The sequence below is a fragment of the Heteronotia binoei genome, chromosome 21, assembly GCF_032191835.1.
Source record: "Heteronotia binoei isolate CCM8104 ecotype False Entrance Well chromosome 21, APGP_CSIRO_Hbin_v1, whole genome shotgun sequence".
In the NCBI taxonomy this organism is placed as follows: Eukaryota; Metazoa; Chordata; class Lepidosauria; order Squamata; family Gekkonidae; genus Heteronotia; species Heteronotia binoei.
Window position 1 is genome coordinate 3916915 of NC_083243.1, and position 18774 is coordinate 3935688.

Here is an 18774-nt window from a genome sequence, read left to right on the forward strand (position 1 = left end):
GAAACAAGAGCCAACATGCAAAAAAAATCCAAATAAACCAAAAATCTCACCCCAGACACAAAGCCAGAGCCTCATTAAGGCTCCTACTGGCAGCTTCCTTCATTATTGGCTTTCAGGGGCCTTTGCGACATTTATATTATGAAAGCACAACCCCGACTCCTCAAGTCGCAACTCTCCCAAATGTTTTGACACTTGCCAGGGACCAGCATTCCACCCACTGGGTTACTAACGAGCAGCTTTTCACTGGGAATAAGATCTGCATTTGTTCGGGGGAGGCACGGGGTGTGTCCTGGACGTCCTAGGAGGAGCCGGCTTCATGGCTCGTCAGGTTTAGAAAAATTCTGTAAAATGCGCAAGCACTGAACGATGTTGTTGTTCAGTCGCACAGTCGAGTCTGACTCTTTGTGACCCCATGGACCAAGTCACGCCAGGCCCTCCTGTCTTCCACCATCCTCTGAAGTCTGCTCAAATTCATGTTTGTTACATCAGTAATGCTGTCCAGCCATCTCCTCTTTTTGCCGTCCCCTTCTTCTTTTGCCTTCTGCCTTTCCAGCATCAGGGTCTTCTCCAGGGAGTGCTCCCTTCTCATTGGGTGGCCAAAGGATTTGAGCTTCAGCTTCAGCATCTGACCTTCCAGGGAACAGTCTGGGTTGGTTTCCCTTAGGACTGACTGATCGGATCTTCTTGCAGTCCAAGGGACTTTTTTTGAGCAGGAATGCACCGGAAGGAACACAGGGGGTGTGGCCCACTATGCAAGTGAGTTCCTGCAGTTACCAAGGGAGGTGGTGAGCTCCCCCTCACTGGCAGTCTTGAAGCAGCAGCTGGACAAACACTTGTTAGAGAGGCCCTAGGCCACGGGTGTTGAACATGCAGTCCAGGGACTGAATCAGGCCATCAAAGAGGGCTCCTATCAGGCCCCCGAGCAACTGGCTGTCATCTGCTTCCTTCTCCCTCTCTCTTGCCTGCTTCTGCATAACAGGTTGCTTTGCAAGGCTTGCTCAATCACACAGGAGCTACAGAGCGAAACCTCTATTTTCTCCATTGGCTGAGGCTTCTCCCTAGGGTAGGAAGGGAGGGGGAGGCAGAACTTGTTTTTCCAGGCTCACTCAATCGAGCAGCAGAGATACTGAGTCAAGCCTCTCTTCCTTCTGTTGGCTGAGGCTCCTACTCTCCCCCCCCCCCAAAAGTCCTCTGGGGAAGGAAGGAAAGAGCCAGAGCTTCCTTTGCTCAGTTCCCTGAGCAATTACTTCGACACCCCTGCTCTAGATTGGTCCTTCACTGAGGATGGGGTTGAATTAGATGACCTCTATGGCCCCTTCCAACTCTTGTGATTTGATGAATCCAACATCCTCCAAGGAGAAGAAGCCAACACCTTCCCTATGAACATATGAAACTGCCTTCTACTGAATCAGACCCTCAGTCCATCCAAGTCAGTCTTGTCTACTCAGACTGGCAGTGGCTCTCCAGGGTCTCAAGCTGAGGTTTTCCATGCCTACTTGCCTAGACCCTTTTTAGTTGGAGATGCCGGGGATTGAACCTGGGACATTCTGCTTACCAAGCAGATGCTCTACCACTGAGCCACCATCCCTCCCCTAAACATATAAACATACGAAGCTACCTTATACTGAATCAGACCCTGGGTCCGTCAAAGTCAGTCTTATCTCCTCAGACTGGCAGCAGCTCTCCAGGGTCTCAAGCTGAGGTTTTTCATGCCTACTTGCCTGGTTCCTTTTTATTTGAAAATGCCGGGGATTGAACCTGCGACCTTCTGCTTACTCTACCATGGAGCCACTGTTTCTCCCATAAGAAAAGGCTAAAGAGTCTGGGACTTTTCAGTTTAGAATGACTGCAGGGGGGGGGGGCATGACAGAAATTGACAAGCTGAAGCACAGAATAGAGAAAATGTATAGCGAGAACATACACACACACACACACCGGCTAACCCCCCCCCCCCCCCCACAAAAAACCTAGAATTTAGGGGCACTCAATTAAGTTGATGGGTGATACATTCAGGACAGATATATGGAAATACTTCTTTACCTAATGGATCATTTTCCTTTCCTCCCATTTTTTTTTTCACAACAGCCTTGTGAGGTAGGATAACTCCATGGGGGCGGGGTGGGGGTAGACACCGTTCGGAAACAGTAACAACCCAAAGACCATGCTGGATATGACATTTTCTCTGCACCCTCCCGCTCAGCAGCTTCATGGGGACGCATCTTGACTTGCTTAGGGGCTCTTCCCCAGCAATATGGGGTAAGTATAATTCTTCTCAATACTGTATTGAAAGCACAGAGGGTTTGTGGGGGGGGGGGGGGGGAGAGGACAGAACTACTTCTTGTGTTTTAACAATTTATTAATAACATATGGTTACAATATTTAATTGTCTCTTTTCTATACTAACCCATATGATATTTCAACCCCCCCTCCCTCCAATATTTGACTTCCCTGAAGTTATAAATTTAAATTCAATTATAAGGTACCACTAACCAATCAAAGTTTAATACTTTTCTTTTCTCATTAATACTAAAAGATTGTCCAATGTCTTTTTACATTCCACTCTTTCTCCATATATCCTTTAAATTTCTTCCACTCCTTTTTGAATATGTCTAAATCATAGTCTCTTAGAGTTCTAGTTAGTTTGTCCATCTCACTCCACGATAAAACTTTCATAATCCAGTCCCATTTCTCTGGTATTTTTTCTTGTTTCCACAGCTGCGCATACAATGTCCTAGCAGCTGAGAGCAAGTACCAAATTAAAGTCCTGTCTTCCTTTGGAAATTTTTCTAATTGTAATCCAAGCAAAAAAAGTCTCTGCAGTTTTCTTAAAGTCATAACCCAAAATTTGGAGATTTCTTGTTGTATCATCTTCAAAACGGACAGAACTACTTCTTATCACCACATTTGAAAAACCAGCCGATAATTATCACAGCTGGATGAAGCTGCTATCAGATTCATATGCTGAGATTTGATTGTGTGCCTTCAGCTAGGTTCCATTCTACAATCTGTCAGCGTAAGCGTGCCAAAATAATAAATAAATGCACACAAACGCACAGCAGACATCGGGGTGCTTCTAGACAGTGGGCAATGAAAACGTATCCCGTTAAACAGTTTTGCCTGAAATATCGAAGAGCTGTCTATAATCTTGATCCCTCCCGTTTAGTGATTGGCCCCGCTTCGTGTGGCAGCCATTTTGTGATTGGGCTCATCTAAGGTTGCCTGGCAACCAGTGGGGGGCAAGGTGACTTACCAGGAGCTGGAGAGACGTGTCTACGTTGCTTCTGACAAGATGCGGAAGTGACATCGTCACACAGCAATGTCAGGGAGACAACTCTAGTATTTGGGTAAAAACTCTATGCTAAGTTTGCCCAACATGGCTGACAGGATGATGACACTTCTGGATTACACTGGAAGCAGTGTTCCCTCGAAGCTGAGTTAGTGGGAGCTAGTTTTTTAGCCTCCAGCTGACACATTTTTCTCTTCATTCAGGAAGGATAGCCCCAGAGCAAACTAAGTTATGCAGTCGCTCACAACCTTCTGGCTCAACATTAGGAAGAACTTCCTGACCGTTAGAGCAATTCCTCAGTGGAAGAGGCTTCCTCCTTGGGAGGTGGTGGGCTCTCCTTCCTTGGAGGTTTTTCAACAGAGGCTGGATTGCCATCTGACAGCAATGAAGACCCTGTGAATTTAGGGGGAGGTGTGTGTGAGTTTCCTGCATTGTGTGGGGGGTTGACCCTGGAAGTCCCTTCCAACTCTTTGATTCTATGATTCTACTTGAAGGGCTGTCCTAGAGAGGATGGTGTGGAATTGTTTTCTGTGGCCCAAAATGGTCAGACCAGAACCAATGGTTTGAAATTAAATCAGAAGAGTTTCTGCTTCAACATTAGGAAGAACCTCCTGACCGTTAGAGCGGTTCCTCAGTGGAACAGGCTTCCTCGGGAGGTGGTGGGCTCTCCTTCCTTGGAGGTTTTGAAACAGAGGCTAGATGGCCATCTGACAGCAAAGAAGAACCTGTGAATTTAGGGGGAGGTGTTTGTAAGTTTCCTGCATTGTGCAGGGGGTTGGACTCGATGACCCTGGAGATCCCTTCCAACTCTAGGATTCTATGATTCTATGACTGAGAGCAATTCCTCAGTGGAACAGGCTTCCTCCTTGGGAGGTGGTGGCCTCTCCTTCCTTGGAGGTTTTTAAACAGAGGCTAGATGGCCATCTGATAGCAATGGAGATCCTGTGAATTTAGGGGGAGATGTTTGTGGGTTTCCTGCATTGTGCAGGGGGTTGGACTAGATGACCCTGGAGGTCCCTTCCAACTCTATGATTCTAGTATTCTACAATGCTGACTGGGCCTTTCTCTCTTTCTGGGTAACTCCCTCCCTTCTGACCAAGCGACCGGCAGCAGGGTGGTGGGGTCTGGCTGCGGGAGACCCCCCACCTCTCCTGGGGTGGGGTCCATCACACTTTGTCAGCATCCCAAAGGTGCCCACAGGTACAAAAAGGTTGGGGACCCCTGCTTTATATTCGCACCATGAAAAGAGTTTAAGATTTTGCATGCATGTATCGTAAACTCTCTGGAAGACCATTTTCAGTGGTCATCTACATGTGTGTGTCTGTATGCACACACCCAGATATATTCCATGGCAACGCCAGGACTTCTTCTGTAAAAACAATGCAAAAGAACAGCGGCAGCACAACAGTGGCAGCACAACAGACGCTTACGAGGAAGCTGCAGGAGCAGCGGAACGCAGTCAAAGCTGGAGTTTGCGTGAAGGCAAGAATTTTTCCTTCAGAAGTCAACAAGCAACGGAGGGGCTCCTGTGGAACTTTATTACTGAGTCTTAGTACTCTGTTTGGAATATTAAGAGACTGTGTGGGGTCCTCCCTGTAATACTGCATTTGAGACTCTTGTTTGTCTTCAATTTCGACTGTATGAATGCATGCCCACTTTTGTAGGCTGTTCATTATATGATACAATATAATTTACTTAATTTTGTATATATTAGTCAAGGGTGTGTGTTTTTGCACAATATTTTTGACATTTTTGTAGGACTTCTTTTGTAGCAGAAACTCCTTTGCATATTAGGCTGCACACTACCTGAGGGACCGTCTTTTCCCACATGTTCCCCAGAGAGTACTGAGATCGGGAACCCAAAATCTTCTCGTTGTCCCCTGGCCAAAGGAAGCCCGCTTGAAATCTACTAGGGACAGGGCCTTCTCTGTAATGGCCCCTGCCTGGTGGAACCAGCTGCTGGAAGAGGAGAGAGCCCTGCGGGACCTTGCCCAGTTCCGCAGGGCCTGCAAGACAGCCCTCTTCCGGCTGGCTTATAACTAACCGGCATGGAAAACTGAGTGTAGTTTTATTAGGCTGCTGTTATGCTTTTAATGTTTTAACTGTGTAAAATGTTTAAATTTAATATTTTTATGTTAGATTTTATATGCTGTAAGCTGCCCTGAGCCACTTCGGTGGGAAGGGCGGGATGTAAATCGTAAATAAACTAAACAAAAACTAAATCCTGATGTAGCCAATCCTCTTGGAGCTTCCAATAGGCCGTGTAAGAAAAGCCCTGTAAGCTCCAGGAGGATTGGCTACACTAGAGGGGCTGTGGCCTAATATGCAAATGAGTTCCTGCTACGAAAAAAAAGCCCTGGGCAATGCAAATGGAGACGCAGAGGCTAGAACTAGTGTTGATCACTGTGGGGAGGGGGGTGCAGAAGCTCAGCTGTCCTTCTGGATATTGCGATGTAGCCCAATACCTGTTTTGTTGGAAAGCCTGAAAGAGACCATCTTGTCGGAGATATTGCAGACGTTCCGGACCGAAGCGATGCAGCTGTAATTGGCGTAGTCCTGCGGCCGGAGGTTCTTCAGCTTCAGGATCTTGGTTTCCCCCTGCAGTCAAAAGAGCAACAAAGAGCCACATTTAGGGGAAAAGGCGATAACTCTGTCCAAAGGTAATCTCCATGGGGTGGGGGGTGGGGGTAAAGGTTGCTTTTAGGGTATGTGGGACTGTCTCAGGAATGCTGCCTGCGTGGTTCAGACTACTGGCTCACGTGCCCCGGCACTCAGTTTCCAGCACCGACAAACAGCGCTGACACTTGGGGTGGTCCAAATATTATTTGGGGGGTACAGCCCGGCCCCAGTGTCTGTCTCTTTGAGTGTCCTGCGGGCACCTTCTTTTGGAGCAGCCAGCACAAGAACCGCTCACTAGACCATGAAGCAACGCATGGCCTCTCGAAGGGCAGAGTCCCCCGAACACGGGGGTGTATAATCTATGGGGGTCCAGGCCTTATTTGGGGGTTCAGTGCTTTCAAACCCTCCTCAGTGTTCTTGGTTGAATTCACGAATAAGGAATGCATAAGGAACTGGGAATAAGGAACCAACTTCGGCCTCCCGACAAACAAAGCGTTCCCAGACACCCAAGCAATTAATCTTCCATGGCGGAGCTTTCCACACAGAGCTTTTCTTTGGCTCCAAATTCCCACACCGACTTTGGGCAGCCAAGCCCCCGGGCCAGGCCGGGATTCTCTCACCCTGGAAGTTCCCAACCCGCCAGTCCACATTGGGGGGGAACGTCTCCCGATGTCACTGGTGCAAGGACGTCACCCAGAAGTGACATCATCACGCCAGCAACCCCCGCGCCGTCTGCTCTAGGCATTTCCAGGGAAACTCTGTGGTTTTCTCGGACGCTCTAGGAATTTGGGAAGGACAACTCTATGGTATAATTTGGGAGAGAAAACTCCATGGTACAATTCGGGAGGGAAATCGCTATGGCACGCAGGGGACTTGGCAACCCTACTCCGACTGCAGTGAGGTTTTGGTTTCTTCCCACCCCCATATTGCAAGTTTGCATGGTGATACAACGTCCAGCTAGGATCGAAGAGGTTTGGATCCCCACGCGTACCATGGGGGCTCGCTGGGTGACCTTGGGCCAGTCACACGCTCACAGCCTAGCCTACCTCACAGGGTTGTTCGGAAGATAAAACACAGGAGAGGAGAACAGCATAGGCTGTTCCCCTCCCCCTCCAATGGAGAGAAAGGTGAGATGCAAATAAAGGAGGTGATAATCTTCTCATGCCCCCACGGAATCAGCCACTGGTCCCTACCCACCCCAGTAAGTACTTGGCAGTCAGCAGTACGCTGAATTCACATCTAATCACTTTCACATCTAATCACAGATAATAAACTCATCCATCAGTTTGTATAGCCCGCTTTAAATGTAAGAGAAGCCATGTTCAATCAAGCCCATGGCTCCTCCAATCCAACATTCTGTGTCACACAGTGGCCAAAAACCCAAGGCGCTATCAAGAAGTCCACCAGTGGGGCCAGGACACTAGAAGCCCTCCCACTGTGCCCCCCCAAGCACCAAGAATACAGAGCATCACTGCCCCAAACATAAGAACACAAGAAAAGCCATGTTGTTTCATGCCAGTGGCCCATCCATTCCAACACTCTGTGTCACATAAGAACATAAGAGAAGCCCTGTTGGATCAGGCCAGTGGCCCCTCCAGTCCAACACTCTGTGTCACATAAGAACATAAGAGAAGCCCTGTTGGATCAGGCCAGTGGCCCCTCCAGTCCAACACTCTGTGTCACATAAGAACATAAGAGAAGCCATGTTGGATCAGGCCAGTGGCCCCTCCAGTTCAACACTCTGTGTCACATAAGAACATAAGAGAAGCCATGTCGGATCAGGCCAATGGCCCCTCCAGTCCAACACTCTGTGTCACAGAAGAACATAAGAGAAGCCATGTTGGATCAGGCCAGTGGCCCATCCAGTCCAACACTCTGTGTCACATAAGAACATAAGAGAAGCCATGTTGGATCAGGCCAATGGCCCCTCCAGTCCAACACTCTGTGTCACATAAGAACATAAGAGAAGCCATGTTAGATCAGGCCAATGGCCCATCCAGTCCAACACTGTGTCACACAGTGGCCAAAAAACCCAGGCGCCATCAAGAAGTCCACCAGTGGGGCCAGGACACTAGAAGTCCTCCCACTGTGTCCCTCCCAGCACCAAGAATAAAGAGCACCACTGCCTCAGACAGAGAGTTCCCTCTATCCCTTCTGGCCAATAGCCACTGATGGACCCCTGCTGCATATGTTTGTCCAATCCCCTCTTGAAGCTGGCCATGCTGGCAGCCATCACCACCTCCTGTGGCAGTGAATTCTGTGTGTTAATCTACCTTTGGGTGAAGAAGGACTTCCTTTTATCAGATCCAACCCAGCTGCTCAGCAATTTCATTTTAAATTTTAAACTCAACTGAACCTAGGAATATCACCACACCTTGTAGCCAGTGTTCCCTCTCAGCTGAGTTAGTGAGAGCCAGTTTGGTGTAGTGGTTAAGTGTGCGGACTCTTATCTGGGAGAACCGGGTTTGATTCCCCACTCCTCCACTTGCAGCTGCTGGAATGGCCTTGGGTCAGCCATAGCTCTGGCAGAGGTTGTCCTTGAAAGGGCAGCTGCTGGGAGAGCCCTCTCCAGCCCCACCCACCTCACAGGGTGTCTGTTGTGGGGGAGGAAGGGAAAGGAGATTGTGAGCCGCTCTGAGACTCTTCGGAGTGGAGGGTGGGATATAAATCCAATATCTTCATCTACCTCACAGGGTGTCTGTTGTGGGGGAGGAAGGGAAAGAAGATTGTGAGCCGCTCTGAGACTCTTCGGAGTGGAGGGCGGGATATAAATCCAATATCTTCATCTACCTCACAGGGTGTCTGTTGTGGGGGAGGAAGGGAAAGGAGATTGTGAGCCGCTCTGAGACTCTTCGGAGTGGAGGGCGGGATATAAATCCAACATCTTCATCTACCTCACAGGGTGTCTGTTGTGGGGGAGGAAGGGAAAGGAAATTGTGAGCCGTTCTGAGACTCTTCGGAGTGGAGGGCGGGATATAACTCCAACATCTTCATCTACCTCACAGGGTGTCTGTTGTGGGGGAGGAAGGGAAAGGAGATTGTGAGCCGCTCTGAGACTCTTCGGAGTGGAGGGCGGGATATAAATCCAATATCTTCTTCTTCTTCTTCTTCTTTTTAGCCTCCAGCTCACACAATGTTGTCTGAGCTCAGGGGAAAAATGGTCCCGGAGCACACTAATTTATGGAGGAGCTCACCACTTGAATGTCAGCAGCTCACAAAGTAGAATTTCTGCTCACAAGACTCCACAGCCTAGACCGAGTTCCGTTTTCATTTCAGTATTATTTTTGTTTGTTCTGAACGGTGTCAGACAAGCTCGCCGGGTGCTATTCAGAATGATGCGGGACAGTAATCTGCATTTGGGGCTACCCGGTGAGAACTTAACTTGCGCATGGTGAAACAGCCATGCGGGTTGACAGCTGGTTCATGGTGCTGGCCGTGACCTTTAAGCATTGCACAGCTCCAGGGTGTGGCATAATATGCAAATGAGTTCCTGACAGGTTTTTTCCTAGCAAAAAAGCCCTGTGCAAAACAATGGTGGCATCAAGGGGTGTGGCCTAATATACAAATGAGTTCCTGCTTTAACTTTTTTCTACAAAAAAAAGAGCCCTGATTTTATCAACTCTGTTTCCCTTCCCCTTGACCCCGGTCAGCTCCAGTCAAAGTAGCATTTCCTCCAGTCCCTTCCTGGAGACTGTTCCGGGAGATGTTCTAGCCTAAAGTCCTCCAAACTCTGCTCCCTGCCTGGGGAAGAAGTAGGTGGGGAAGAGAGAACAAGGGTTTGAGCTCAGTTCTGTGTTCAGTTTTGGGCACCAGATTTTAAGAAGGCTATAGGCCAGCTAGAACGAGTCCAGAGGAGGGTGACGAAGATGGTGAAGGGTGTGGAGACCAAGTCCTATGAAGAAAGGTTGAAGGAGTTGGGAACGTTTAGCCTGGAGAGGATGCGGCTGAGAGGTGATATGATCACCATCTTCAAGGACTTGAAGGGCTGTCCTATAGAGGATGGTGTGGGATTGTTTTCAGTGGCCCCAGAAGGTAGGACCAGAACAAATGGTTTGAAATTAAATCAAAAGAATTTCTGGCTCAACATTAGGAAAAGCTTCCTGACTGTTAGAGTGATTCCTCAGTGGAACAGGCTTCCTCCTTGGGAGGTGGTGGGCTCTCCTTCCTTGGAGGTTTTTAAACAGAGGCTAGAAGGCCACCTGACAGCAATGAAGATCCTGTGAATTTAGGGGGAGGTATTTGTGAGTTTCCTGCATTGTGCGGGGGGTTGGACTAGATGACCCTGGAGGTCCCTTCCAACTCTTTGATTCTATGATTCTACTTGAAGGGCTGTCCTAGAGAGGATTGTGTGGAATTGTTTTCTGTGGCCCAAAATAGTCAGACCAGAACCAATGGTTTGAAATTAAATCAGAAGAGTTTCTGGTTCAACATTAGGAAGAACCTCCTGACCGTTAGAGCGGTTCCTCAGTGGAACAGGCTTCCTCGGGAGGTGGTGGGCTCTCCTTCCTTGGAGGTTTTTCAGCAGAGGCTGGATGGCCATCTGACAGCAATGAGGATCCTGTGAATTTAGGGGGAGGTGTTTGTGAGTTTCCTGCATTGTGCGGGGGGGTTGGACTAGATGGCCCTGGAGGTCCCTTCCAAATCTAGGATTCTATGATTCTTCAGGAGGTGGTAAGCTCTCCTTCCTTGGAGATTTTTCAACAGAGGCTATATGGCCATCTGACAGCGATGAAGATCCTGTGAATTTAGGGGGAGGTGTTTGTGAGTTTCCTGCATTGTGAAGGGGGTTGGACTAGTTCTTTGTCTAGAGCCGGAAACTCAAGTCCAATTCATTATGATAATTTCCAATAACAAAACAAGCAAAAGCAATTAAAAGCCCTCCAGTGACGTGGGAATGGCCATTTTGAGCGGGGCAAGGGAAATGCAGGCACGACCTTCTCCACTTTTAACAAGGACTACTTCACATCTTCTAATGCTGGGGTGTCAAACTCATTTGTTATGAGGGTCGGATCGGATATAAATGAGACCCTGTTGGCTGGGCCATGTTGGGCTGGGCCAGGCTTCCTCGGGAGGTGGTGGGCTCTCCTTCCTTGGAGGTTTTTCAACGGAGGCTAGATGGCCCTCTGACAGCAATGAGGATCCTGAGAATGTAGGGGGAGGTGTTTCTGAGTTTCCTGCATTGTGCAGGGGGTTGGACTAGATGACCCCGGAGGTCCCTTCCAACTCTATGATTCTTAGTTTGGAGTGACGAAGCAGACAACCCAAGGCTGAGCATTGTTGAGACAGAAAGGCAAACAGGCAGCCAATAATGTAGACGAATATCACATGGAGAGCCAGAAGTTACAAATATTGATTTATTGATCTATTCAGCATTTGGAGACAAATGAAGTCAGGAAGGAAATCCCGGCATTCTTTCACAGCTCCAGTCACATCTCATCAAATGTTGTTTTGTGGTTCATCCTTTCCTAGTTAGAACTCAGCAGAATGAAGGGAGGAAGCAACGGAGCCAGAGAGACAGTCCAGGAGCTCAGATAGGATTGCCAAGTCTAATTCAAGAAATAGCTGGGGACTTTGAGGGTGAAGCCAGGAGACTTTGGGGGTGGAGCCAGGAGACTTTGGGGGTGGAGCCAGTAGACTCTGGGGGTGGAGCCAGGAGCAAGGGTGTGACAAGCGGAATTGAACTCTAAAGGGCGTCCTGGCCATCACATTTAAAGGAACCATACACCTTTTTAAATGCCTCCTTTTAGGGCTGATAGAGTTTAACCCCCTGGTCCAATCTTTTTAAAACTTGGAGGATATTTTGGGGAGAGGCATTGGATGCAATCCTGAAAATGTGGTGCCTCTACCTCAAAAAACAGCCCCCCCCAGAGCCCCAGATACCCACGGATCAATTCTCCATGATTTCCTATGGGAATAAGTCTCCACAGGGAATAATAAAGTGCCCAGCAGACATTTCCCTCCCCTCCCCCTTTTTTCTGATGGCCCTGAAGTGGGGGGAGGGCCTGCAAACCGGGGGATCCCCTGCCCCCACCATGGGATTGGCAACCCTAAGCTCAGAACAGAAGGAAGGGTTCCAACATGAGAGGAGGAGGAGACTTCATTTATACCCCGCCCTTCACTTTGAGACTCTGTGTGGCTTACAATCTCCTTTCCCCACAGCAGACACCTTGTGAGATAGGTGGAGCTGAGAGAGCTCTCCAAGACTGAGAAAGACTCAGCATGGGTTCTGTAAGGGAAGATCTTCTCTCACTAGCCTGTTAGAGTTATTTGAGGGGGTGAACAAACATGTGGACAAAGGGGACCCAATAGATCAAGGGTGGCCAACGGTAGCTCTCCAGATGTTTTCTGCCTACAACTCCCATCAGTCCCGGCCAGCATGGCCAACGACTGGGGCTGATGGGAGTTGTAGGCAAAAAACATCTGGAGAGCTACCGTTGGCCACCTCTGAAATAGATGTTGTTTACCTTGACTTCCAGAAAGTTCCTCATCAAAGGCTCCTATGTAAGCTCAAGAGTCAAGGAGTAAGAGGACCTCTTGTGGATCAAAAAATGGCTAATTAATAGGAAACAGAGAGTGAGTATAAATGGGCAATTTTCTATTGTTTCACGTGGGGACGCTGTAGCAATTTGGGGAGAACTCTATGAAACCCTAGAGTTCTCTCCCAAATTGCTAGAGCATTCCCACATGAAACCATAGAGTTTCAAGCAAATTCCTAGAGTGTCTGGTGTGACGTGCCTGGTGGGATACATCACTTCTGGGTGATGTCATCGCACTGTGCGCATCGTGCAGGCACGAGAAAAAATACTCTATCAGCAGCTTCGGGGGATTTGGCAACCCTGGTCAGATCTCAGAAGCTAAGCAGAGTCGGTACTTTGAAGGGAGACCACCAAGGAAGACTCTGCAGAGGAAGGCCATGGCAAACCCCCTCTGCTCCTCACTTGCCTTGAAAGCCCTTCACTGGAGTAAGCTGGTAAAATGTTCTACTCTGCTCTGCTACGACCTCATCTGGAGTACTGTGTTCAGTTTTGGGTACCACATTTTAAGAAGGATCTAGACAAGCTGGAATGAGTCCAGAGGAGAGCGACGAAGATAGTGAGGGGACTGGAGACCAAGTCCTATGAGGAAAGGTGGAAGGAGCTGGGGATGTTTAGCCTGGAGAGGAGGCAGCTGAGAGGTGATAGGATCACCATCTTCAAGGACTTGAAGGGCTGTCATATAGAGGATGGGGTGGAATTGTTTTCTTTGGCCCCGGAAGGTAGAACCAGAACCAATGGGTTGAAATTACATCAGAAGAGTTTCCAGCTCAACATTAGGAAGAACTTCCTGACAGTTAGAGTGGTTCCTCAGTGGAAAAGGCTTCCTTGGGAGGTGGTGGGCTCTCCTTCCTTGGAGGTTTATAAACAGAGGCTAGATGGCCATTTTACAGCAATGAAGATCCTGTGAATTTGAGGTCGGTATTTGTGCATTTCCTGCATTGTGCAAGGGGTTGGACTAGATGACCCTGGAAGTCCCTCTAACACTATGATTCTGTTGGCTGCAACTTGACACGCTGGACACTTCCAGGAATTGGAATTCAGAACTATTAAGCGTTCCTGCTCAGCTCTTCTACAGAAATCTCCCTAAGACGTTCTCCAACTGAACAAGGCGAAAGGGCAGCCTCTTCATTTAACTCCACTGTGCAAACCTCGAACTGATTTCCCGAATGGAATTTGGTTCATGCCGTGGAAATTTGTATCATTTGTCAAAAGAATTTTTTTCCAACCCATTTATGTAATTAGACTTATTATGTCTAATGACTTAATTAGCATAAACACAGCAAACGTAATCTCGTAACAGGGCTGAGCAATTACAATATGGAATGATGATGGAAATGGCTTTGAGGGGGGATGACAACTTTATGGGAGGTGCCAATCCTCCCAGCACAAAAGCAACCTAATGGTCACTTAGAATCATAGAACCCTAGAGTTAGAAGGGCTCTCCAGGGTCATCTAGTCCAATCCCTCTGCACAATGCAGGAAACTTATAAATACGTCCCCCTAAATGGTGACTGTAGCCATGAAATTAAAAGACATTTGCTACTTGGGAGGACAGCTATGGAGAACCTGGGCAGTATAATAAAGAGACATCACCCTGCCAAGAAAAGTCCGTATAGTCAACGCAATGGTATTCCCAGTAGTAATGTATGGTTGTGAGAATTGGACCATAAGAAAGGCCGAGTGCAGAAGAATAGATGGTTTTGAGCTGTGGTGCTGGAGAAGACTCTTGAGAGTCCCTTGGACTACAAGAAGATCCAATCAGTCAGTCCTAAGGGAAATCAACCCAGACTGTTCCCTGGAAGGTCAGATGCTGAAGCTGAAGCTCAAATTCTTTGGCCACCAAATGAGAAGGGAGCACACCCTGGAGAAGATCCTGATGCTGGGAAAGACAGAAGGCAAAAGAAGAAGGGACAGCAAAAGAGGAGATGGCTGGACAGTGTTCCTGATGCAACAAACACAAATTTGAGCAGACTTCGGAGGCTGGTGGAAGACAGGAGGGCCTGGTGTGACTTGGTCCAGGGGGGTTGCAAAGAGTCGGACTCGACGGTGCAATTGAACAACAACAACAAATTCACAGGATCCGCATTGCTGCCAGATGGCCCTCTAGCCTCTGTTTAAAGACCTCCAAGGAAGGAGAGCCCACCACCTCCCGGGGAGGAAGCCTCTTCCACTGAGGAACAGCTCTAACGGTCAGGAAGTTCTTCCTAACGTTGAGCCGGAAACGCTTTTGATTTAATTTAACTTTGTGGAGCTGTCAAAAGTTCCTTCCCCACCCCTTTCCAGGGCCTCTTCTCGCTCAGGTGTATTTGCTCCAGTCTTTAATATTCCATTTTATTTTATTTTCTGCTGTCCAGTTGCAGTCCACTCGCTGGATCTTCGAGGCAAGAGATGTCCAGAGGTGGTTGCCCTTTCCTGCCTTTGTGTAGTGGACTTCCTCAGTGAACTCCCATTCAGAGCTTTTCTGTTAAAGATCAGGAATCCTTTGCATATTAGGCCACACCTCCCTGATGTAGCCAATCCCCCAAGAGCTTTCAGGGTTCTTCTTACAGAGCCTACTGTAAGCTCCAGGAGGATTGGCTACTAGAATGATTAAAGAGCTGGGACACTTTCCCTATGAAGAAAGGTTGAAACGCTTGGGGCTCTTTAGCTTAGAGAAACGTCGACTGCGGGGTGACATGATAGAAGTTTGCCCTTTTCTGGACTTTCTCCAATGCTATAATATCTTTTCTGAGGTGCGGCGACCAGAACTGCACACAGTACTCCAAATGAGACCGCACCATCGATTTATACAGGGGCATTATGATACTGGTTGATTTGTTTTCAGTTCCCTTCCTAATAATTCCCAGCATGGCGTTGGCCTTTTTTATTGCAAACGCACACTGTCTTGACATTTTCAGTGAGTTGTCTACCGCGACCCCAAGATCTCTCTCCTGGTCAGTCTCTGCCAGTTCACACCCCATCAACTTGTATTTGCAGCTGGGATTCTTGGCCCCAATGTGCATTACTGGTATTCCTTTCACATCCATCAATAGAAGGAAATGGTTACACCCAGCCTGGATTGTGCATTTCATGACTTTTGCAACTGCTCTGAATTTACATGGCACTCGCTTCCTGCATCCATTCTCCATCCCCGCCACCCCTTATCATCTATACATCTCTGGCCAGTTTCTACGTACCCTAAATGCATCTGACATAGAGAGCCAGTGTTTCTTGAAAGCTTACGCTACAATAAAATTTGTTAAACTGAAAGGTGCTAAAAGTTAAAGGTAGTTAGTTCCCTGTGCAAGCACTAGTTGTTTCTGACTCTAGGGTGACTTCGCATCATGACATTTTCACGACAGACTTTTTACGGGGTGGTTTGCCATTGCCTTCCACAGTCATCTACACTTTCCCCCCAGCAAGCTGGGGACTCATTTGACCGACCTCGGAAGGATGGAAGGCTGAGTCAACCTGGATCCGGCTACCTGAACCAGCTTCCACTGGGATCGAACTCAGGTCATGAGCAGAGAGTTCGGACTGCAGTACCGCAGCTTTACCACTCTGCGCCACGGGGCTCTTAACATATGTGGAAAGGAAAGGTCCCCTGTGCAAGCACCAGTCGTTTCCGACTCTGGGGTGACGTTGCTCTCACAACGTTTTCACGGCAGACTTTTGACGGGGTGGTTTGCCGTGGCCTTCCCCAGTCATCTACACTTCCCCCGCCCCCCCAGCAAGCTGGGGACTCACTCTACCAACCTCGGAAGGATGGAAGTCAACCTGGAGCCAGCGACCTGAACCAGCTTTCGCTGAGATCGAACTCAGGTCGTGAGCAGAGGGCTCCGACTGCAGTACTGCAGCTTTACCGCTCTGCGCCACGGGGCTCTTAGAACATAGCTTACACTCATACATAGTGCTACCGGACTCTACTATTTTCCTTTGGATCTTCTAGAACAGAATGGCATGATTCGGTCGAATTTCACCCCAAATAATCTTTCCATAATACAGTTCCACAACCTTAACAAGGGCAGCACCTGGAATACTCAGCTATTTCCCTCTAACGGTAAAATCTGACTATGCTGAATTTACTCCTGAACCTGCCACTGGCCTTTCAGCCTTTGGCACCCGTTATGGGTCTCTGCTGTTGCTTTTATTGTAAGATATGCATTCCGAAAAGTGTCAAGAAGTCATGCAATGCACAAAGGCGAGGCATCCATTATAACAAATGCAGTCAAATAACAAATAGAAAGTGTGGGTGAGGTCTATAAAAATTGCATTTTCGTTTCCAGATAAAGCATGCCCCCCCCCCCGCACAAACACACAAACACACTTAAAAACAATCCTTTAGCATGCCCGAACTACATGGAGTTGCTTACAGCAGGGGTGGCCAACGGTAGCTCTCCAGATGTTTTTGCCTACAACTCCCATCAGCCCCAGCCAGCATGGCCAATGGCTGGGGCTGATGGGAGTTGTAGGTAAAAAAACATCTGGAGAGCTACCGTTGGCCACCTCTGGCTTACAGGAATGGTGAAGCCAGCAAATAAAATAAGGCTCATTGAGATTTACAAACACCAGCACAATTTTAACAGAAAGGAAGAAGGCATTTTCATCCACCAATCTTGGTACCCAGCTCTGCAAAACACCCTACAGACTATAAATTGCAGAAAGTCTCGGAACAACCAGCAAATTCCACAGAACAATCAGCACAGTCAACAACCATCTTCCTTATCTTCAAACCCCTTCCAACCCTCCCAGCAATTAACACGGAACAATGGTCACATTCAACAGCCAGTTTCCTTATCACTACCCTTCCAGGAAGCCCCACCAAACAATGGGCACATCCACAAACCAATTGCCCTTTCACCACACCCCCTCCAGCCTAGAAATAGCAGCTCTCCAGCAGCCCTGGCCCCACTCAACGCACAGCAGCCAAGAAGGTCAGAGCGCCTGCTCCGGCTGCAACGCCACTGAGGATGTTCTCCGCAGCTGAGAACGAAACGTCTGGAAGGAAAACTTTCTCCAGTAGAACACGGCACTTGAGCCCGAAAGATTCTGCAAACCCTAATGATGATGCCAGCCGTGAAAACCTGAAATCTTTGATAAGGCTCATTTGCTTTAAAATATAAACATGTGATAGACAGTGTTCCCTCTAAGCTGCGTTAGCGTGAGCTAGCTCACAGATTTTTCGTCTCCAGCTCACACATTTTTGTCTTCGCTCAGGAAGGAAGGACCCCAGAGCTCACCACTTCAATGCCAGGAGCTCACAAAGTAGAATTTGCTGCGGCCCGGGAAGGGAACTCCCCCTGCCAGTTTTTGACGGCGCTCCGTTAACAGCGTCGGGCAGCGTTAAGAGCCTGGGGGTGCTGTTGGAGCCTTCATTGACAATGGAGGCTCAGATAGCAGCCACTGCCAAGTCCGCTTTTTTTCATCTTAGGCGGGCGAGGCAGCTGGCCCCCTTCCTGGAACGTGACGACCTGGCAACAGTGATTCATGCTACGGTCACCTCGAGGCTGGACTACTGTAATGCCCTCTACATGGGGCTACCCTTGTGCCGGACCCGGAAACTGCAGTTAGTGCAGAACGCTGCTGCCCGGCTGTTATTAGGGCTCCCAAGATGGGAGCACATTCGGCCGGGGCTCCAGGGTCTGCACTGGCTGCCAGTAGTATTCCGAGTCCGGTACAAGGTGTTGGTCATTACCTTTAAAGCCCTATATGGCCTAGGACCTGCCTACCTTAGGGACCGTCTCTCCCCACACGTTCCCCAGAGAGTACTACGTTCAGGTTCACAAAACCTGTTGGTAGTCCCCAGGCCAAAGGAGGCCCGTCTAAAATCCACCAGGGATCGGGCCTACTCAATAACGGCACCTTATTGGTGGAACCAGCTGCCGGAAGAGGTGCGGGCCCTGCAGGATCTAGGGCAATTCCGCAGGGCCTGTAAGACAGTCCTCTTCCGGCAGGCCTATGACATTAGCTGACAATGTAAAACATCTTGGATGGAACAAAATGTATCTATAGGCCGCCGGTTTTATTTTATTCTATCTTGTTTCTTACTAATTTATGGTTTAATTGTATTTTTAAATGTTTTAAACTGAAGTTGTTTTAATTATTATGTTGTAAGCCGCCCTGAGACACTTAGGTGAGAAGGGCAGGGTATAAATCTTAATATATATAAATAAATAAATAAATAAATAAATAAATAAATAAATAAATAGATAGATAGATAGATAGATAGATAGATAGATAGATAGATAGATAGATAGATAGATAGATAGATAGATAGATAGATAGATAGATAGATAGATAGATAGATAGATAGATAGATAGATAGATAAATTTTTGCTCACAGGACTTTGCAGC

General features: G+C 48.2%; 1 protein-coding gene across 1 annotated transcript in view; it reads right to left on the reverse strand.

Moving 5' to 3' along the window:
• Positions 1-18774, reverse strand: part of MDGA2 (MAM domain containing glycosylphosphatidylinositol anchor 2) — a 713433-nt gene that overhangs the window by 372960 nt on the left and 321699 nt on the right. The window contains exon 5 of the mRNA XM_060261373.1: positions 5752-5884. Coding sequence (XP_060117356.1) covers positions 5752-5884 — 133 coding nt within the window. The remainder of the gene's footprint in view (positions 1-5751; positions 5885-18774) is intronic.